This window comes from Cajanus cajan, chromosome 1 (genome assembly GCF_000230855.2).
Source record: "Cajanus cajan strain Asha chromosome 1, NIPB_CcT2T_4, whole genome shotgun sequence".
Classification (NCBI taxonomy): domain Eukaryota; kingdom Viridiplantae; phylum Streptophyta; class Magnoliopsida; order Fabales; family Fabaceae; genus Cajanus; species Cajanus cajan.
In genome coordinates, this window is record NC_138517.1 from 85,544,692 (window position 1) to 85,568,252 (window position 23,561).

At 29.0% G+C, this 23,561-nt stretch overlaps 2 protein-coding genes across 4 annotated transcripts; both read right to left on the minus strand.

The window, feature by feature from the left end:
• Positions 1-3,144: 3,144 nt before the first annotated feature.
• LOC109787860 (oil body-associated protein 2C) lies at positions 3,145-4,542 on the minus strand. The gene is made up of 4 exons (XM_020346439.3): positions 4,229-4,542; positions 4,046-4,128; positions 3,845-3,959; positions 3,145-3,621 (listed from the first exon to the last, which is right to left on the minus strand). Exons 1-4 carry the CDS (start codon positions 4,509-4,511, stop codon positions 3,365-3,367), a joined length of 738 nt encoding a protein of 245 aa, XP_020202028.1. The 5' UTR covers positions 4,512-4,542; the 3' UTR covers positions 3,145-3,364.
• Positions 4,543-6,834: 2,292 nt separating this feature from the next.
• Positions 6,835-22,553, minus strand: LOC109787851 (protein NRT1/ PTR FAMILY 4.6). 3 transcript variants are annotated; one of them, XM_083065896.1, is made up of 9 exons: positions 22,394-22,553; positions 22,109-22,312; positions 18,165-18,377; positions 16,826-16,922; positions 11,579-11,711; positions 11,158-11,375; positions 8,637-9,074; positions 7,970-8,097; positions 6,835-7,894 (listed from the first exon to the last, which is right to left on the minus strand). In XM_083065896.1, the coding sequence occupies exons 6-9, from the start codon at positions 11,371-11,373 to the stop codon at positions 7,018-7,020; spliced, it is 1,659 nt and encodes a 552-aa protein (XP_082922022.1). In that variant the 5' UTR covers positions 11,374-11,375; positions 11,579-11,711; positions 16,826-16,922; positions 18,165-18,377; positions 22,109-22,312; positions 22,394-22,553; the 3' UTR covers positions 6,835-7,017. The 3 variants fall into 3 exon arrangements, 2 of the variants coding, with proteins under 2 accessions (XP_082922022.1, XP_029124955.2); XM_029269122.2 differs by having other exon boundaries at positions 16,826-16,936; XR_002238647.3 differs by lacking the exons at positions 6,835-7,894; positions 7,970-8,097; positions 8,637-9,074; positions 11,158-11,375; positions 11,579-11,711 and adding an exon at positions 16,069-16,535 and having other exon boundaries at positions 16,826-16,936.
• Between the last annotated feature and the right edge of the window lie 1,008 nt (positions 22,554-23,561).

Here is a 23,561-nt window from a genome sequence, read left to right on the forward strand (position 1 = left end):
AACCAAGTAAATTATAATAAAATATAGTATAACCTAATTTATTTTCATCTTTAATACTAATTGTAGATATAAAAAACTTGTAATAAATAATTATAATATATATTTATACCTTTAAAAGATATATAAAATTTTTAATACTACAAATATATATAAGAAATTAAAAATAATAAATTAAAAATAAGAAATTAATAAAAGAAATTAAAAATAAAAAATAAAAATAAGATTTCCGATGGAAAATTCCGTCGAAAATTTCCGACAGAATAAATCCGTTAGAAATTTTCGACCGACGAAATATTCTGTCGGAAATTTTCTGACAGAAATTTCCGACGGATTTATATTTCCGTTGGAAATTTCTGACGAAATTTTCCGTCAGAAAGTTTCTGTCAGAAATTTCTGACGGATTTATATTTCTGTCGGAAATTTCCGACGAAAAATTTCTGACAGAAATATAAATCCGTCGAAAATTTACATTTTTCTTGTAGTGATTATTGATTTGTAGTGACTAATCAGGATAAATGAGTTTATCATGATTTTAATAACACAAAAATATCTCACCTTAATCAAATGTATATATCATTTAATCTCCAAGATTAAACCTCCAAGTATGTGTAAACTCAAATTTTTACTACACATATATATCATATCAATTATAATAACTTAAAAATAATAAAATTAAAAATAGTATTTTTTACTATATTAACTATTATTATTATTATTATTAGCTTTAAACTATACATATATTATTAATATATATATATATATATATATATATATATAATATAATACTATGTAGGTTACCGAAATAAATAAATAAATAAATTTTTATCACTATAAATAAGTAACGAAAATATAATATATGCGATTATTATATTATAGTATTATTTATAACAATCATTTAAATAAACTTGTTATCCATTTATATAATTAGAAACAAAATTTTAAAATAAAGCATTTGTAAACAAGATTTAACGTGTTAAATGAAATTAAAGAATACATAACAACACTTATAAGATGTTAAAAGAAGTAAAAACAGTTAAATAATTAATATATTAACATTATCTAATAGAAGAAAAAAAAGATGGATTTAAGGATATCCTACCAAACAACTATAATTATATTTATCTTTTAAAATAAATGTTTCCTCCTTTTATCTTAAAAATTTTAACAATAAGAGAAGTGTGATGAAATAGATTATTAACTTGTCACAAAATAACAAATATACTTGTGTAAAACTTTGTAATAGACTCTCTCTTGATGAAATTTGTGAACTTACAAGTTTTCTTTCCTCTCATTGCGTGAGAGGGTGACTCCTATTTATAGTCACAAAATGCTTGAATTTTTTTTTTTTATTACACTAGTTCCAATTTAACAGAAATTCCTATGAGTTTAATTACATTATAGCTGACTAATCCGATTTCAATAGATTCCTTTAATAATTACAGCCCTCCTTTTATGTCAACTTCCTGTTTTAGATAAAGATGTTATCTCTTCTACACAGCTTCACTTCATAATTAATAATTCAATATTACATTATATTATATTATATATTTACAACTATATATATATTATTTATATCATATTATCTATTTTATAAACTGTATTATAATATAATAATAATAATAATAATAATTTACATATATTTATATTATATTAAACTGTTTCATAATATATCTCTCTCTCCATATATAATTATTTTTGAAACTAAAAAAAAAAATTGAAATCCAATAAAATGCTAATATTATTTCTAAAAAAAATTATCTTACATTCCATAATGTAATTAAATATAATTTATATTAGTTTGATTTACAAAAATAAAATCTTATTCATAAAGAGAAAAATTTGAAATTGAAATTTAGAAAGTTATAATGCGAGATATTAATTAATGCATTAGGTACATCATTGCACAATGATATACGCGCAACGCCCAGTATTCATCATCTATTGCTAGGATTATTGGAGCATCTAAACTAATTCACTCTCCTAGCTTAGTGTAGTAAGTGTCAACTCAATAGAGTCTTTTCGTAATTGGTGTTCTTTCAATCTTTATGCATTTCACCGCTTCATAAGGAAAATATGGTAGTTTCCATAACTTGTCCAAGATTAAGTCCTAAAATTTGATGTCAAACTTAAAAAGACACCTATAAACACTTTACTAGTCATCATTTTGAATAACACAAATTATAATTATATATTATTTTAATTTTTTAAAATATTTGTTATTTTTATTGGTTAATTATTATTGGATATTTAACAATATAGATTCAATATATAAGTATAAATTTATTTGAAATATAATTATACATAATTTTAATATTAATTTTAAATAAGATTTAATAATATGTATTGTGTGTAACTATAACTTATAGTTATATTTTTTAACAATATATCAATATATATTATATAAGTTATTTTTTAACAATATATTAATATATATTATATTTATAACGTAAGTAAAAATAGTTTTAAAGAAGCTACGGATATGGGAAAAAAAATTGGTTGCAAGTTATATAAATGAAGAAATGGAATTGATGGATAAAAACGTAGTTTTCCTGAAACCTTGAGGAGTTTGTAAATGAAAAATTCAAGGTCTATCTATTGAGAAAATCACTTTATGACTTGACATAAAGTTTGTGTCTGTAGTATAAGAAATTTGATAATTTTATATTCAACTCGAGTTTTTTGAGGAACAACAACTGCATTTAAATATTTAAAAAAGAAAAAAAAGGAAAAAGATGTGTTCTTTACGTAATTTTGTCTACAACACAAGTAGACTATGTTGCATTAGTTAAAATATATAGTGAATGAGACTTGGTAATTTTGTCTACAACACAAGTACAATATGTTGCATTAATTAAAATATATAGTGAATGAGACTTCATGGTTAAAAGGGTTGATTGGTGAACTGTATACATCACATATTTGTGTCAATTTACCTTGATAGCCAAAGTTTATCATGAGAAGACCAAACACAATGAGAAGACACTAATACAAGGATTTAATTTATCAAAGATGTATCGAACGAAATTCAAATCGAAAAGATTACATCCGAAGACGGCCCTAGGCTCTAGATTAATATGAGATTTCCATCGATCATGTTAAGGAATGAAATTGACTACTTGGTCATCAGGCGCCCTATTGGGAATCAAAATAAACAAAATAAATTTCATTGTACCCGAACAGATCTCGCCTTACTTTACTTATTGAAGTCTTAATACAGATGAAAAACATTATGTCAGTAGTTACAAAATTCAAAGACTTCCATATAACCCATTAACATATGCAAAGCCACACACGGCCAAACATTCCACATACTTATGGAATTCTGATTTATTGACTCAGAATGAAACAAACAGCTACATAGTATTCAAGGAAAAGGTGCCCTCAACTTCATCTCAGTTTCCTCAAAGTCAATGACAAACCCTTTGCCGTGCTGTTTCCAATAATCTGCCATGGGGTTGATCATCTCTGGCTCCGAAATCTCCAACCTTGAGCTTTTCAGACTCTCTGAGGAAATATTGTACTTTGCATCCCTCTCAACCACCAACTCTGGCCTCACCAACCCAGGACTCACTGCTTGTGGAGACATCATCAGTGCAGGTGCACCCATTGGAAGCCTATCCCCTGCATTTCCATTTTTCACAAACACGTTCCCGTGTTAATTAAAACTGCTGCTTGTACTACATGCAAAACAAATGTTAAATACATCTTTTGGGACACGGGTTTAGCTTCAGAAAACTTTAATTGAATGAATGAGACACAATTCAAATACTTCCAACTTTCCCTTAAATAAATAAATTAAAAGACCCAAAACAAAACAATATTTCTATACATATCATAAAAATACCTCTGTCAACCTGCCACGTACACCAGAATTTTCCGTAAGTTTTGGCAAGATTTTCGAGCTCTGGCGTCCCAATAATCTCAGGAACTCTAGGATTCACCCAGAGACCTGATTTGATCTGCACCATATACAAATCAGCCTTCAAGATATCTTTCTATATTTCACGAGAAAAACACATGCATGCAAGCAAAGCAAAGAAAGAACCTCATAAGCATGAGAATGCCAAAGTTTCTGCTCCTCCGGAGGCATAGTTTCAAACAAATCATGAGGAATGATGTACTCCACACCTACCACACACCCCAAAACCAAAAATTAAAATAACCAAAAAAAAAAAAAAAAACACATTGAGTTTTGTGAAAGTTGAAACAAAGAAGAAGAAAGAAAGACCAAGGAGACGAGCGTGGGGTTGATCAGAATCATAGACGGCGCATTGGATAAAATTCTCATGGAGTCGAGAGCAGTAATGATGGGTCTCTATCTGGCGAGACATGTCATGGCTGTAGATGGCGAAGGAGCACACGTGCTGACTCATCTGCTTTATGGGTTCCAATGACTGCACCATCATCGCACTCTTGTCGATCACGTGCTGTCCAAACCCCATCGGCTTCCCCGGAGTTGGCTCCGAACCCCTCGCCGGCGTTGGCTCCGGTGACTTGTCGGTGGACGACATTATTCAGAGTCTGGTGTCTCTCCTCCATGACTTGTTGTGTGTCTATTATAAAGTCATGATGATGATGGAGGAAAAGAGAACGTGGGTTGAGGTTGAGGTTACACGTAGACATGCATGGATGCTTACGTGGCAGAGTACAGGGGCACTCTGTTGACATTTGGTAGTTGGAGCTCATGAACAACTATGTGGCAGAAGAAGTCAACTGATCCATTTACCTATCTTACTCGGAAATTAAATAGAGAAATTTTACGGTAATCTTACTCTTCGTATTTTTTATTAAAATAACTAATTCATCAAAATTAAGAAAATTATTTTTTTTAAATTAATAAATATATCTTAAATTTTTACTTCTTTTCAAAATTAAAATGAGACACTTTTATTTTACGAAAAAAGAATAAAAAACTATTTGTAATTTAAAAGACATACTAAATAAATTCTACTTATTTATTAAACTTAAAAAATCTTTCAATCAAGATCGATCGAATCTAAAGTGATATAATAGATAAGGTCCTTTATATATGAATATTTTCAAGTTTAAATATGTATTATATAAAAAATAAATATGTAATTTTAATAAAAATAATATATTTTTTAATTTTTATGATGTGAACAAGTAGTCGTGGCACATATAGGAAATAGATGGAATTGGCTATGTACTATTCTATGTATTCTTATGTTTGAAACAATGAGCCTTGCATTGGATGACTCATCAATGTGTAATCTCATCTATTGTTTCATATGTTGGCCCATCAGAAGTGGTCAGAACGGTCCGTTCCAGATTCAAAACGGCTCGTTCTGGTTTTACTAATCATGTGCTAATTTTGAATCTGGAATGGTCCACTCTGATATTAGAACGACCCATTATGATCCATTCGTCATGTATTATTTTTGTATCTCGAACGACTCGTTCTGAACGTAAACAGTAAAGGGTGCTAGTGATGTAAATAAATTAGATTAGATGTTTTTTTAGGTAAATTTTTTTTAAAAAATAATATTTCAGTAAAAAATTCTGGGTTCAACCTGTTTCCTTTTAATGGGGATATTTTTGTAAAATAAAAATTAATACTTAAGACATAATAGATTAAATATGATAAAAATGAATTAAATAACTAGACCAATTTAAAAATTTGGATTCTATGATAAGGGAACGAAGGAATACAATTTTTCAAAACGGCTGTTCGACTTCACAAACTCTATGCTCCTCTCTTTCATTTTTTTTTTGTTTGGTAATGTTAATTTAATTTAAAAATTTTATAAGACTTTCTACGTATTATTATCTCTTTATTACATATTTATTTTATCTCATATATTTTTCTTTCTTCTATTTTTATTATAAAATTTAATTTTTTTTAAATAAAAAATATCCATAATGTCATAAGATATCAGTTTTAAAAAAAATTATACACGAAATATAAAGCCTTACTTAAAGAAAATCCCCGACAATAGTGTTCTATTTCATTTGAATTTGTCAAAAAGAGTCCCTTTTAGAACTAAGGTCATAGTAGACATCGTTGATGTTGTTCTTAATTAGAAGATACATAAACGGGTCTTTTTAGCACTAATGTCAAAAAGAGCATAGAATGTAGTTGATAGAAGATACATAAACATTTTTTTTTAAATAAAATAAATTGAATATTAAGAATAGAACAAAACTTAAATACATTATCATAGTAGACATTATTGGTGTTATTCTTAAATTAGAACTACATTTTAATGATATTTTTTGATTACATATATAAAGTCAAAACTTATTGGCACTTGTAATAAGTTTTACTCTTAAGATTAATTAAAATTTCAATTTCATTAAATACTTATTTGAGTATTTTATTTTGAAGAATATATGAAGTTTATTTATAGGATTGACTTTTCCTAACAATTTTTTTTACATGCATACCAACCAAGAATTAAATATCTAAAGATAAGATTATGATATCACATATATAGTGTTGTTAAATTATATTAATTACGATAAAGTTTATATACATAGTTATTTGGTGTTATTTTCCAATTTAAAATTAAAACTTTATAACATTCAATGTTTTATCCTATTAATTATTGTTGATTAGATAATATTTTTAATTTAATTCATAGAAAGCTCCAAGGTATATATTATTTTTTAAGATGTGTTATTAGTTGATGAGATCCAAGTATACTAAATACTTTTACAATTATGAATTTTTCTCTTTGTAATGCACAGGAACAATAAAGTAGTTATTCTCATGTACCAAAAAAAGGAGCGTCTTTCTGATGCATATCATGTATAGTAATTGATATGATCAGCCGCGCGTGCGAAGGTAAGATGTTATACAGAAAGAGATAAAGGTGAGTCTAAAAAGAAAAGCAAAATGAAAATCAGTTATGCCTAGAGGCATGGGGAACATAATTTACACATAATGAAAGTCTGAGACTATGCAATCCAAATTATGAAGAAAAGAAATGACCATAGTTCTCTGTTTTGTCAAACAAACCCGCAATAGAGCCATTGCCTCTTTTTTCTTCCCCATATTTACTTCTTTGATTTGCCATCAGGGACTGGATTAAGGCTTTGAGACCTGTACTTGTACCTCATTGAAACTAACAAGTAGATAAAGAAGTTGATCAAGCTCACTATGGAAAGGAACAAGTAGAACAAATTTAGATGGTTTCTGTTAATATTGTTCCCTGCTAACCAGCCCCCACTTCTAGTGTTATGCTTGGTGGCTCCATTCACACTTTTTACCACTATGGTACTAGCAAAATACCCAAGTGCCATTGAGCTCCAAAGGAAGCATGTTGCAGTAGATTTAAGCCCCTTTGGTGCCTCTGAATAGAAAAACTGAAGAAGCCCCACATAGGTAAACATGTCAGCTATGCCAAATATAAAGTACTGAAAAGAGAGCCAAAATGTGCTTATGGGCAATGGTGGCATAACTATTGGCACATTATCAAGCATGTTGTTGTCTCTGGCCACTCTCTTCCTTTTCACCTCTATAATTGAAGCCACAGCCATGGATATGCAAGAGAGTACTAGACCAACTCCTATGCGTTGCAAGTGTGTGACGCCTGTGGGAATGCCAGTGATTTTGCGCATAACTGGTACAAAAATGCGATCATAGATGGGGACAATGATGATTAGGAACATAATTGGTATGATTGGGAGGGATGCGGGTGGGATCTTAAAATGCTTGGTGAAAGTGTTGTCCATGGTGTAGCCTTGTGCGATTGAAAAGGTTTGGAGCTGAGCTAGGCAAAGGGTCATTATAATTGTGCAACAGAATATTGGGGTCATGCCAAGAACAATTTTGGCATTTTCTACTTGGGTAACCCTGCAAAGTTTCCATGGGTTTGGTGATTGATCAGATTGCACACCATGATTTATTTGGATTGCTGCTCTGTCTAAGAACCTGTGAAATTATGTATGTTATGACCAAGTGACATACAATTATGTGTGTTAGAAACAAGAGTGGGATTAATTGAACCTGAGAATGTCTTTATGAGGTAGAAACTCTATTTCCTCAGCAGCTTCCTTATCCTGTTCAATCTCGTATAGTTCTGTTGGATCTTCAGGAAGAGGAAGATTTCTATTGTGGATTGCAGCAACGTAGACCTGAAAAATGCATGAACCAAAATAAACACAAACAGCTTGACCAATACAATATGATTCTTAAAATATCACATTAACTATCAACTAATAGCATGAGACAATCAATTAAGAAAGAAGAAAAATGTACAAAATTTTAAAATTGATAACAAAATGTGAAGATTTAAAAGTTAGGTAGCATAATGTCAATTTTTTTTCACTTATACTATGCACATTGTTATTCATTTATACTCTAATACCGTATTGAACTATGATATACAACACAGCCACAAAATAAATCTCCAATTTGTATCAAACATGGAAGTGTATTATTCTCTAAAAAATTCAAAACATTATACTCAACTCCTCCATGTTTATGTACACTTTTGCTTCTCTTTATTTATCCCATGTAAAACTTTATAGTTTTCAAGTAATATGACATCACGTGCAATGTCATGGTGATGAGAATTGGTTGTATAAGCACTAGAATTTATTTTATGAAAATATAACCTATGGTCAAAATCTTAGTTCAAGATATAGATAGAGGTTGTTATTGTTTTGCAAACCTGTATGATCTCAATGAAAGCATTAGTTTGTTGACGAACACGAAATCTGTATAGTGGGAATCCAGCTGCAAAGACCAAGATACCCAAAATTATAGCAATGGCACCAATACCAAAGCCCCAATCCCATCCCTTGTTGGTTTGTATCCACACAATGAAGGTTAAGCTGATTGCACCACCCAAGCAAATAGCAAGCAAGAGAGTGTTGAAGAAGGTGGACATTTGGGTTGATTCCTGAGGGTCCGTTTCATCAAACTGATCTGCACCGTGTGATGGTAGTGCTGCTTTCACTCCAGCACTGCCAAATGCCAACAAGTATAGGCCAATGTAGAGTAAAGCTTCTTGGCCACCATTTGGTTTTTCACAGCCAGCATAAACGTTGGGGCAAAAGGGTGGCTTAAGGCTTGGATAGTGTGCTTGTGCTGTAAGCAAAACAAGTCCCTGCAACATCATCAACTTGTACTCAATAAATTCACACCTAAGATTATGTTTAAGTATCATTTCTCTTGCAGAAATTTAATTAACTACATATTTAAAAAACTTTTACTTTTAGAAATTTTCTATTCAAAATAAAGATATTTTTTTAATAAAAAAATTCTCAAAAATAATTTTAATTAACTTATTCAAACGCGCTTTAAATTTTTAACTAGATGTAAGTTTCTACAACCGAAATTTGAAACAATCATCAACATATTAATAGGCTTACAAATAACATTAATGATATCATAAATTATACATTATTACTAAAAATAAATTCTTCAACCTAAAATCAAATATATGAACATTCACTTAAAATGACTTGTATTTTTAACATGATTTTTAGATACAAACTATATTCCCTTTATTTTGATTGTGTATTGTATACATTAACTAAAAAATGTTAGTACAAAAGAATCTAACGCTTATTTTTCTTAATTAAGAACGGAGATTTAATGTTCATTTGGAACATAAAGTCACAATCAGATATATTTCTTTATTTTTTAAATTATTCATCTTGATAAGACTTTGTTGAAATTAAACAACAATTTAATATTTAAATTATTTTTTTAATTACTTGTGTAAGTCAAAACAGAAATTTATTATTGCGTGTGACAATGTACTTATATATATATATTTTTTTGTACCAGTACGATATATATATATATATATATGTGTATATATATATATATATATATATATATATATATGTATATATATATATATATGTATATATATATATGTATATATATATATAGGGTGATTTAGTCGATGGAAAGCGGAGGCATCTCCCAAGCCCTAAATTTGCTAATTAATGTTCTTTTTTATTTTAGTGATAAATATCGTTTTGGTTAATTATGCCTAATCCAATGGGATGTACACGGGTAGCAATGATTTGATTTTAGATGAAATAAATTTGAACCAATTACAACAAAAGTTTAATTTGGATTTTAAAAAAATAATCAACAAATTTGAACCAACCCAAGTTTTTTATATTTTTTTTTTATATTGACGATATGTGTTTTTTAAAATGTTTATCATAAAATATGAAAAAGAAATCTCAAATATCATAGAAAAAAACATATAAATTATTCATAAAAAAGTTAATAAAAACAATCCTAATTTTAAATCTCACATGTCGAAGTTGTTTTATTCTGTACAGCTGTGCGTAGAAAAAGAAAAACAGCATAGTATACAATAAGAATTATTTAAAGTTGTCAGCTTCAAGGCATTTTTCGTTCTTTAAACAAGCCATAAAATTCTGCACTCTGTTTGGAGTTTTGACACTAATAACATCTATACACGATACTATTTATAAGAAAATCATGAGTTTTTTTCTCCCTTTTTCCTTATATATATATATATATATATATGGACTATCTATGGTGATTAGTTCTTGTAAATACTATACATGTATGGAATGGCTTATATATTCAAGAATAAAAAATATGTTGTCATAAAAATAAAATAAAAAAATCTTCTCCATCAACTTTTCAATTAAAATAAGTAATCAGTTGAATAACATAAAAATATACCACCGAAAATCCTCAGTACAATTTTTTTTATATATAATAATATATAAAAAAAATTATTATAAGTATAATATATATAAATATAAATTTATTTGAAACATTATTACATACAATTTTAGTATTAATTTTGAATGAGATTTAATAATATATATATATATATATATATATATATTACATATAACTATAATCTATACTTATACTTTTTAACAATATATTAATATATGTTATATCTATAATATAGGTAAAAATAATTTTTAGTGATAAATATATATTATTATAAAGTGTATGTGATTACATGACTATTGTTTTTAGAGGTTGATGAAATATAAGTTGTTGTGAATAGCACATAGTTAAATGATGAATATGTACAAATTAGGAGTTTTTTTTATATAAATTTGTTTATAAAGACTTTTAGAAAGAAAAAAGAATATAAAAAAGATAGAAATAAGCTTGTGCATTTAACTAGTTTCTAGAGAAATTTATGAAGATAAGGAAGTTTTGAAGGTATAGCTTACTAGAAACTCAAAGAAGGCAGCAAATAAAACAGTTGTATATCTGCCAATCCATGTGTCAGCAACGATAGCCACAGGAATGGCGAGTATGTAACTAGTACCCATGAAGTTGGTCAGCATGTTAGCTGCATCCGGTACACTATAATGCATTATTCCATTGAAGTATGGCACTGAGTTCACAACTAGAGAAAATGTTCCCAATGTCTCGAATTTAAGCATAGCTGCACCCAAACTCAAGTTCATCATTCACCATCATATGACAAATTCAAATCCACCTTAATTTTACTTTGGTTAATGATCTTTCTTGTCATCATGCACTCACTATAAGAAGGAAAAAGGTCCATAATATTTTTATTTTTTTGGTAGCAAAAAAGGTCCATATAATATAAACCCTAGTGAGTTAATTAATAATATTGTTGATTACCTAGTATGAACAAAGAAGCAGTAATCCCGCCATATTTGAATTTAAGAGCTCGTCTTCCTTTCCAATCCACTTTATTTTCATCAACCAGCTGAAACTCTACTTCCTCTTTCACATCAACAGCCTCAGACTTTTCCTGCATCATCAAAAATATGATAGAAGAAACCTCTAGAAATTAAGTCGATTCAAAAGAAAGCGAACAGGAGAAAATAGAATGGCAGCAGGGGAAGACCAATCTCTCTCTATATATACATTCAATTCTACTGTGTGAATCTTATTACTAAAAATAAAACAAAAACTCTATCGTATGGCGTATGCTAATCGACAGCCAGAGAGATAAATTAAGAGACAATATATAAAATATAAATATCATAAGCATATGATGCAGTAAGAAAAGAGAAATAACCGGTGTTAATAAGATATTTATAATAATAAATGTTTGCATATCCTTTTTCAAGCTACTACAAAAAAAAATGACATTTATGAACACACAACATTAAAATTATATGTAACTATATATAAAATAGATTTATTTATACATGTTATCTATAGTTATAATTTTCACATATCATTATATGTAACATTTCTTGTAATGAGTTATATAGTTGTACAGAAGTTAATAATATATTTTGGGTGTTTTTGATAAAACTAGATGTAACAAAAGAATTTATTTATTCATCATCCATCTAATTCATATACAAGTAAATTTATTTAATTTATCCATTATAATAAAATTACTTAATGGTTCGAATTCAATTCATTAATTTAATTTTATGGATGGTTTGTGATTCATTCACTATTTTTTCAAAATCTATTAGATTACGATATTATATTTTATGGGGTTGAGATTTTAAAATACTATTTTGACAAAAAAATATTGCAAGTTTTGAAAGATTATATAAAAATACAATAACTTATAAAGAAAGGATAGAGAAATAAAATATTTTAAAAAATTATTTAATTTTTAAAATATTATTTTTTCTAAATAGATTGAATATTCATCCATAAAAAAATTGTTAATAGATGAATTATATTTTTCTTTTTTAAAAAATAAATTAGATTTTTAATTAAATTTTTTTAATAAATTTAATTAAATAAATTGATGCATTATTTTTATCCGATCAATATTAATGATGATTCTTCTAAAAAAATTATCCAACTCATTCATTTATTACTTCTATATAAAACAAGTTATTAGATAGTTGAACGTTTATAAGTTATTATAAATTAAGAGGAAAAAGTTAGAAATCATAAACTAATTAATGAAGTAAAAGTGTTTAATAAGAATAACTTATAAACTAATTGATAAATATAAAATGATATAAAACAACTATTTAATTGTATGATGAGAGTAAGTGAATGACAAAATAGATAAAAAAAACTATAAATTAAAATAAATAAAAAAAGAGTTTTCAAACAAACTAATTAAGGTAAAATAAAAAATAAAATTAAGTCCTTGTTATAAAATAAATTAAATCTTTTAAAATAAATAATTGTGTCAATAAGTTTATTTTACTCAAATATATAAATTAGTCAAAAAAATGTTTTATAAATTCCTCAAACGTTTAGTAATTAAAACACTCTTTTTTTAAGATTATTTTTTCATGATATTTTATTTATTATTAAATAGAGAATGGATTTATTTTCAATAGAGAATGGATAAACAGTTGTGTAAATATTCACATATCATTATCTTTTTCAACATTTTCCAAATTACATGGTTGGAGGTGTAGCCGTCATTACAACCTTTTTTACTTTTTTCTAATTACAACATATTTAAAATGTAGTAAAAAAAGTTAATCTACGATATAAGTATTGTCTCACAAATTAATATATTTATTATATCTACAACATAAAAATTTTACATATCTTGCTATGCTGATCATGACATTTTGTTTAAGGATGGAAAAAATTAGAAAAAGACATTAAAAGAAAAAAGAATAATGAGAAACTTTTTCTAATATATATTTTTTAATTTTTATAATTTGAAGATATGTAGAAAAAGAGAATAAAGAGGAATTGAAATAACATGTGTGATGTGAAAGATAGTGATAAAAAGAGAGAGAGAAAAATACGTCTAGAGAGCATATTATGTTATGAAAATAAAATAACTCTTAGAAAGTAATTTTTTTTTTTTAAATGATGACAGTTAAGGGATTTGAACAGAATCGAATGGCTTTGGTTGGTAGTAAAATGCCTTGGACCTGGACAACAACATTCACCGATTTTAGAAGCGGAAAATTCCAGGTTGCAAGTGTATCTATCTATCAACAAATAATAAAAATGGAGGGTCCTACATCGTTTTATCCGAAAAATATCTAGTACTTAAATGTTATGACAATCTCATTTAGATGGTTTCTAAAAAAACATTGGTGGAAACAACGTGCTGCCTCTTTGTCATATGCCCATAACTAATTACCACACATCAAATAAGCATATTCATTTCACACTGTTTCCTATGTTTACATTTTACAATGCTCGCAAGAATTCTCACGTGGTTCCGAAAGAAATAAGAGAAAAATATAAAAAAAAAAGGATATATTATTATTTAGATTGGTAAAAATAAGAAACAAGAAATGAAGGAATTTATTTTTATCACTTATTTATGAGTGGACGATCCCTTTTTCTCGCTTCACGTAATGGGTGTGCAATAATGCTAAAAGTTTGACGATATTAAACAAATATATGAATGATACAAGGAAAGTTGTAAGGTACAATCCAAAACATATATAAGCTTTACTGAGATCTTGAAACGAATAATGAAGAATGAAGATGTATTAAGAATAAAAAAATAATAGTTTTAGTTACAAACGAGAATATCAAAGAGAAATAAGAAAACTATTTTTATAAGATATTAATGAAAGATCGACCTATATTAATGTGAAAAGATTAGAAGTTTAAGAGGACGAACAATACTTGCAATTATAAAATTCGAGTTGAAGGGGTAAAAGAAGTCCATAAATAAATGAAAGGGTAATAGAACGTATAAAGTTATCGATTCTGATAATATTTCTATTTAAGTTTGTAAATGTGTAGAAAAATATGATATCATTTGACACATCAAGTTATTTAAAAGAGATTTTGATATCTAAAGAAGTCATATTAGAGGAGAGGAAAGCTTGTTGATTCCTATATATAAAAAGGGAGATATTTAAAATTGTGTAAACTACAAAGGGATATAAAATTTTCAAGTTACAATAAGAAATTATAGATAAATGTGGCTAGGTGTGGATTAAGAGAAGATATCATGACTACGGAGAATCAATTTGAATTTTTTATGCAAAAAAAAAAAAAAAATCTACAACATAAGTTATTTATCTTCTACGTGAGTTGATGGAAAAATATTGAAACAGAGAAAGAGATTTATGCATATTGCATACTTTTATTGACTTGAAAAAAAAAATTATATGATCAAGTGTCCAAAGAAGGGTTATAAGAGATTTTGAAAAGGTGATATGGTCTCATGACTTATGTCTGGGCTAAATGAGAGACATATGCATAATAGGATCACCATCAATGTGAGAACTCCAGGAGGTGAGACTAGGATTTTTTTTAACAATAGGATCGTATCATAAATTAAACTTAAGTTTTTACTTGTTTAATCTAGTAAATCAGATGTATTCATTAAGAACATAAAAAAGATTATTCCTAATTATTATTATTTTTTGGCAAATGATTAGTCCTAATCGAAGAAATAAGAGGAAAAAATTAACTCAAAAATTGAGAATCGAAGAGGCACTTTAGAATCAAAAGATTTTCACTTAAACAAGAAAAGACAAAAATATATGCATTGCGTTTTTAGAAAGGAAAAAAAATAGGAAAATGATTTGAAGATGAAAATTTAAGTAGACTCATACAACACGCTTCTAAGTTTAAGTATTTGACATTAGTATTACAAAATGATATGAAAAATAATGAATATGTCACTCACATGATGGTAGTTAAAACAAAGAAAGATGTAAAACGTTATTTTATCGTTTAAGAATTTATTTGGATACAACTTAAAAATATTTTTAACCATATATAAGACACCTACTAGGCTCAAAAAATTATTTTATTGTCTAAGAATTTGTTTGGATATAAGTTAAAAATATTTTAAAAGTTTATTTATTAAAAATAAAGAATATTTTTTAATAAAACAAATTTGAAAAATATTTTTAAACTTGTATCCAAAGAGACTTTAAGTGTGTGATTACTTGTACTTTAGTAATTAATAAATGGGTTTTGAAAGGAAAAAAATAGAAATAACATTAAAAATAGTTTAAGATGAATATATGACAAAAAAAATGTGTATATATAATGATTGCATGCAAAATGGTATTAATGTGATACCTATCAGGAAGAAGATCACAAAAAAAGTAACATAATTTGGACAGGAGTAAAGAAGGCCACTAAAGATACTATATCACATGATTTTTAAACCTATGACAAAATGTTGAGGGAGACCAAGAAAAAATTGAGAAAATTATTAAAAAGAATCGTTAAGAATAATATTATGGAGAATTTGATTTTTATTAAGCCATAAGATTGTGTTATTCATTTTCTAATCTCACCTAATTGGATAAGAATATTATTATTGTAATTTTCTAAGTCACTTTTTAAATCATCATACACATGTGAATGTGCTTGCTGAAAAGACTCTTGTACCACGTCACGAATCATGTCCTCTTTTTAATCATTCATTACTTCATCATCGTGCTGAGTTTGAGACATTGTTTGTATCTCTTTATGTTGACCATGCCATATCCATGTTGTATAACTCGTTAGAAACCCATCACAGATAAGACGGTCCCGTATTTCATCAATTGTACGTCGCCTCCCATTTAAACAGTTAACACAAGGACAATAAAACTTCCCATTCAAATCTGCTTGATTTCGTTGAGCAAATTCCAAAAATTGTTCAACCCCATTTTGATACTCATTGGTAATTCTTTTAGAATTCATCCAACTACGATCCATTCTACATCAAATGCGTGATATAGTTAATATGCCACATCTAACATTTATTTAATATGCCAAGATCAATCCCTAAAATACACTTTGCTCAACACTATAGAAAAGAGGTATACAGACTTTTGCCTGTCATGGCCACAATTATTTGATAGGTCTATTAGTTATATTAGTAATAAGTGGAATTTTTAAGGGAATAAGAGTTGAGAAGAGTATGTCATTTGGTGATATAGAATTAAGACTATGATATAGTATGTCATTAACAATTAGATGACAAAGTCATGTATAATTTAGACATACCTTTTGGGTCACCTTCTTAATAGTAGTCTCACTAATATGTGACAATTGTAGAAATGGAGCAATGCCTTCAGGTGATCCACCAATAGTCTTTCTAGCACTGAAAGGAACAACCTACATAGTCATACAAGAGAAATGAAAAAGTTGTTTGCCTAATAGAAAGGGAATCTCCTCTAATGAAATGAAGACCATAGTAGAGCACTAAAGAGAAGCCAAAAAAATAGGATTCTATCCATACTGTTTTGTAGTGTTAAGAAAGTGAGAAAAGGTGGTAAATTATTAGACCAAAAGAAGAATGAGTTTCTTAATCAAAAGTTATACTATTCTTATGCAGGTTTCTTAATATATATATATATATATATATATATATATATATATATATATATATATATATATATTACTCTAGGGCTGATTTAGAGTGAACTGCTCTAACATATTACAAGCTACTCATTACAACAAAATGTAACTGTTAACAGATAAGGGAAGCTAGCTTTATGTTTTGGAGGAATGACAGTATAATATATAGTACAATCTAATATGTACATAGTCATTGTAACCTGATCTGATGTGTGCTTAAGATATTTAAGATTATGCCTTTTCAACAGGTTTTCAGTAGAAACAACACTCTTGACTAGGCAGCAGTCAATTCACTATTAAAGTCTAAAACAATATCCATTTAATATTTTTGACTTTTTTTTAGTTTACTCCATAAGTATCATGTCTTCTGTTTGTATGCTGTTTTCTTCTTCTGGATCATTGATTTATTGTTAAGCTCTATGTCCAGGGGTAGTGCTAGATCATTTTACTAAAATTATCTAGAAAAAATTAAATATGTCTAAAAAAAATTGAACTAGATTCCTTACTTTGTCATCACTATCAAATTTTAAAATCAAATAATGATATATGAATATTTTTTATGCAATTTATTTATAAAAAAAATTACATATCATCATTTGATTTGAAAACCTAATAATGTCATAAAAAAATTTATCTTTAAAGTTTGTCTTTAAAACAAAGACCACCTATTCTTTATCAAAGTAATACAAAGATTAAATAATCCAAACAATGATGATTTTGATGATAAATGAATGCTAAATTTAACAAAATGTTTCAACTAAACTATAAATGAACCTTCACCAATGTATCAACTATCAACAACCAGATGAAGCCTAAGAGTGATGATATCAACAACCACAGTAGTAAGACCCTTGTTAGCTTTTACCTACCTTGGACCTTCGGGATGCATTCTTTGATTATATTTACAAAATAGACAAGGAATTTAAATACTAAATGCTATGCATGACCATAAATTAGATGACAAGCAAAGAATTAAGGCACGAACAATTAACCGAGATCAATTTCAACCCTTTCTGGATTTCCCCTTTCAGTTTGGTTAGCTACAAGCTCAATTCTCAGTTGTCCTTTATCTCCAGCTCCAAATGCATACAGCTTCCCTGATTCAGTGAGGGCAAAGGTATGAGCATTCCAATATATAGAATTCGTCTTTCAGCGAGGTGACAAGTTCCGGACTTAACACATTTGCATGTCTGTTACCCTGTACAAATACAATCACATTATAGTTTACTTTATGTGAAGTGAATATAATTTATAATTGAAAATGTTAAAGAATACAAAACATATAATTTATAACTTCTACAAATTTCAATTATTGTATTCACTTGCTAGAGCTCATGGTGTTATGATTGTGCAAAATCAAAAAATAAGGGAAAGAAAATGTGTCAATCACATAATTTAAACCAAATCAAATAAATAACACAAATCAAACATTTTAAAATTATAATTGAATTGAGGATTAAGGTTTCAAAAGACCAATTGAGGCTTCAAAAGTTTCTTTTAATTAAGTAGAATACTTTACAAATTTAGTCAAATAAATGAGAGAAAAATGAAATATATGTGTAAGTGTAACGAAAACATCCAAACTTTGGCTACTTGTTCAAAGAATAGGAAAATTCCATTGCTCAGTATAAGTGGTAGCCAAATTAAAAACAGAAGAAGAAAAAAATTATAATTCACTTTGTGTAGGTTCCTGGGAAGATACATCTTGTGTTAGAGTACTGTAAAGGGGGAGATCTCTCCATGTACATTCAAGGCCATGGAAAGGTGCCAGAGGCAACTGCAAAGCATTTTATGCAGCAGCTGGGTATGTTTCAACTGTATACAGTTTTGTTTTCTTTAAATGTTCTAGTATTAAAGGACAATTCTTTGTGTTTCAGCTGCTAGCCTACAAGTTCTTCGGGATAATAACCTTATTCATCGAGACCTGAAACCACAGGTTTTTATTTTGATTCTAATCTGTACAGAATAAATGCCTATTAATTGGTTTGTGTCTCATTTGTTCTGAATCCTAGTTGATGCCCTTCTATATAAAATTTAATCTTTGTATGAAGGTTGTGTTGTTATTTTATCTTAGAATGCTAATCCCTATCATCCATGAAACAGAATCTTCTTCTTTCTCGGAATGATGAGTTAAAATTTAATCTTCTTCTTAAGACCCAAAAAAAATGATAAAGATGTCATAAAAGCCCATCTTTTTTTTGTTTTCTTTTCAAAAGGATTACTTTTGACTTGACATAGTTAAAGTATGTTTTTAAATGAGTTCAATTCAATGTGTCAATAATATTAGTGCAAATAAGTTTGGGGTTAAAGCTCCCATGAATTTCTAAGTCCTTACATTGTGATCTCACAAATTACACCACCTTACTTGCTTTGACATTCTTATGTTTTGCTTTGCCTGGGAGTATCTATCTGACTTTCAATTTTCTCGGTATTCTTTCTTGAAAAGGTTCTCTCTATATTCCTTTCTGTAATCTAGTAATTATAGAATATTTTTCTTCCCTGGCAGATCTCTGCAACCTAGGGGCCTTGCTGAAACCTTGTGTGGTTCACCACTCTACATGGCTCCAGAAATCATGCAACTACAGAAGTATGATGCTAAGGTGATTTGAATTTTAATATCTTTGGAACACCAAAGTATTCATGGTTAGTTGTCTTCCTATTTAGCTAGAATTAAACATGCAGGCAGATCTCTGGAGTGTTCGTGCAATCTTATTTCAGCTTGTTACAGGAAGAACACCTTTCACTGGAAACAATCAAATACAGGTATAAATTAGTGCCTCTTTCTATTGTTGTATTTTGAGTATTCTCTCAATGCAAACAAAGTTTTTTTCTAACCAATAATCGAATAATCTATATATTTTGGTGCTATCATCAGTAGTGTTGTCCTCCAAATGGGTACGAGTCTTTTGACCTTCTTAATGCAAAGACTTGTGTCAGAAATTGCTACGCCGGAATCCAGGTATGTTTTGATTTTATTGTAGATTAAGATTTGAGACATAAATGAAGGTTGATTCTCTGGGTCGGTTTACAATATTTAACAGTATCATTGGTAATTATTTTATCATAGTTACTTGTCTAATATTGTTTTAGAATTTCTTGGTGCTGTTTATGATTAATTGCATGGGAAACTAGTTCCAGTAGAGAGGGTGGGGGAGTGCATGCATGCTTCAAACCTGCCTATGTGAAATTAGATTTTCTTTGGTTAGCATTAGCATAACAGCTCCTTCACAAAATTACACCGATAAATCTGATTTTCATTGATGTTTCAGGCTTTTAGATAACTGAAATCATCCTCTTGCTAATGTAGATTAAACCATTAGATAGGCAAATGCTTATTTTGGCTTTCGGTGTAAGATTTAGATACATAACTACTTGATACAGGGGTCCTGTTGCAGAGGAAAGTTATCACTCATTGGTAGGAGTATAGGCAAGGCAACTTTCAAAGGGAGTCTTATGAATTACGAAAGGTTAGCCCCATGTACAAGGGGTAATTAATTTGGGATTGAGAATAGATGATTAGTTGGAGCTTGATTTAGTGTTTAATTGATAAAATATGCTTTTAATAAGCCCTAGTTTTTGATATAAAATATAAATTAAGAGAAATTTACATTCCAACATACACAACCCTTCATGCTCTACTTTTTCAACAGTTTTTCATGAGAGAAACAAGGAAAAGGGGATGATATAAGAAGTTCATTGGATACTTGTCAAGTTATCACGATTTTCAGCATATTCCATATCTTATATAGTTCTTATGATTGTTCTGTATCTTATTTTTAACTTCAGTGGAACGTCTAACTTTTGAAGAATTCTTTAACCACCCATTCCTTTCTCAGAAGCAAACAGAACAAGACCCCACGTTTTGCTGGGTGCCACCAACTCTCTGATATGATCAGTAAGCCCATGCAAGACCAATTTGTAAAGTAGGGAGCTCAATGTTGACCTTTCCTGTAGTCCAATAGTATAAAAATTCGTCTGTGACCCCACGTTGTGTTCTCACTAGTTGTGACTCCATGCTACACACATTTCATTGCACACGTATAGGCTACAATGCTAAGTTATGAACACCTTCTCTAGAGTCTAGAGCCTTTGTAATCTCCTGACATCCTATTGTACACCTTTTCTAAATTGATGATAGCTACCTGGATTTTTTTTTATTCCTCCAATATCTCTATTAAACTTTCTAGCAAGTATATGTTTCCATTCCCTGGTTGACCTATTCAACCTTAAACCAAATTAATCAAGTCTCTAGTCTTGATCTTCACTCAATTACAGTCCTCCATATAGCTTCACAGTATGACCATGTAATTCTATAATTTTTTAACTTCTGTATTTCATTCTTGTTCTTGTATATAGGGATTTGTTGTATATAAGGATTGAAGTACTTGTCTAGGTGTCTGGCATTATCTTACACCTCATAATCTTGTTAAACAAATTTTGAGCCATCTTATGCTTTTTTCTCTTAGGCCCTTCTATACCTCAATAGGCATTATCATGTGATCCAATTAATTTGCCATAGAATCTCAACTTAACAAAAGCATAGTTATGAGTCCAAAATATTGATGCAGTGGCTGAATACATAGTGCATGTTTGGGAATGTGTTTCAAACAAAACAAATGCCATTTCCCACTTTCCAAAGCAAAAAGTGTTGAAGCAAGGGGAGAGTTGCTTTAGGTTTAATGTGGGTTTCTGGGAGTTCAACTCCAACCCAAGCATGCTGTTAATCGTTACTGTGGCTTGTGCGATGGTTGCTATTTTTTTATACAAATTAAATAATTACATATTTAATATTGTTCGTGTATATATGTTGAAAATCCAAACTGAAAATAAAAAATTGTTCATAATTCAAAAGAGAACAGAGAACAAAGAAGAAGAAAGGCCAGAAGAGTCTCAAACAAAGAACAAAACAGAGCAAAGTCATGGGAACACCTCCGCAAGACGAAACGCAAGGATAACGTTCTCCGTTGTTTCTCCGGTCTCGGAGGGCCGTGGCTGAGAGGTTGCACGCAAGGATGAGAGAGAACACGACGGCTGCACAGAGACGATGACGGAATCGTCGAGGCAAGCGCAATCGTGCTTGAGAGCGGTGAGGTAGCGATTGGGGCGGAGGAAGTGAGCGGAAGGGGCAACGTCCTGCAAGAGAAAGAGAAAGAGGAGAGTTAGTCAGTGAGTTAGGGAAATAGAGAATAGAGGGTTAAGGACAGTTATAGTTACGAGAGAGAATGTGGAAAGAGGGAATGTGGCTGAGGACGGAGGAGGTGAAGGCCAGAGAGAATGTGGCTGCGCGCTTGAATTGAGAGTGAACGCGGCGGATTATTTTTGAGGCTCCATCTAATTCAGTTTTAAATAAAAATTAATGTCCATCACTTAACATCTAAGTCAGTTTTACTTTAAATCATCGTAGATATATTTCTGTAGGTTATTCTACAATGGATATTGTCTAAATCGTCGTAAATTATAATTTTTATTTATAAAAATGTCATCGCATCTTATTTTATATATTTTTTAATAAACTCACTTACATTGAGTAACTTAGATTACTTTTTTTTGTAGTGGTGCTAATTTAATAAAAATATTATTATTGTAATTCATTCTCGTTTAAACAACAATTTTATATATTTTCTCTCGCTAAATTCATTCATTTATACTTCTTTTTTTACATAGAGATACTTATTTTATTTCATTCATGATAAGAGTAAATGCAAGTAAAAAAATTGCTTAAAAATACAATGCTAGCGTACAATTGTGATGCTCTAATTAAAGTATAAGCAACATAATTTACTTACCTCTTGATAAAAACTCACCATATTTACCTTTGAACACTTCAGAAAAACAATAACACATCTGAATTAGAAATGAATTTTCATCTTTACTTTCTTAGCATGACTAAGTTAAAACCATGAAGATGTCTAAATCTCATTCCACCAAATTCTTTTTTCATGGTTAATCACTCTCAACCAAGCCAATTAATTCCTTTTTGTGAGACTTCTTTAGATCCCTTCCAAAAGAAATTCATCATATTTTGCAATTCTTCTTCCAAGGTAGTGAGAAGCACAAAAAAAAAAAAAAACACTCATACAGAGAGTTGGGATGGCTTGTGCACATGATAAAAATTTCTCTGACTATTTGGATAATTGCTTCGCAGACCAATGAAGACGCTTCCATAGCCTATTCTTCATGAATCCAAATATTGCTTTCTTCTTCTTTCGAATTATGGAGGGAAGACCCAAATATCTATTATTTCCTATACAATCTCTCTCATAAAGGAAAAACAAAGTTCCTTGATAGAATTGAAGACATAGTATTAGAGTTGAAAAATGTTTTTGACTTCTGGTAATTAATTAATTTATAAGACATTTTGTAATAAGTATTGTAACTACCC

Coding starts and splice junctions, on each gene's coding strand:
- LOC109787860 (XM_020346439.3), bottom strand. CDS start 4,511: ATGTCGTCCACCGACAAGTCACCGGAGCCAACGCCGGCGAGGGGTTCG. Junction 4,129..4,228: donor ACCCCACGCTCGTCTCCTTG/GTCTTTCTTTCT, acceptor GGTGTGTGGTAG/GTGTGGAGTACATCATTCCT. Junction 3,960..4,045: donor GGCATTCTCATGCTTATGAG/GTTCTTTCTTTG, acceptor TATATGGTGCAG/ATCAAATCAGGTCTCTGGGT.
- LOC109787851 (XM_083065896.1), bottom strand. CDS start 11,373: ATGCTTAAATTCGAGACATTGGGAACATTTTCTCTAGTTGTGAACTCA. Junction 9,075..11,157: donor CTGCCTTCTTTGAGTTTCTA/GTAAGCTATACC, acceptor ATGATGTTGCAG/GGACTTGTTTTGCTTACAGC. Junction 8,098..8,636: donor CTTTCATTGAGATCATACAG/GTTTGCAAAACA, acceptor TGCATTTTTCAG/GTCTACGTTGCTGCAATCCA.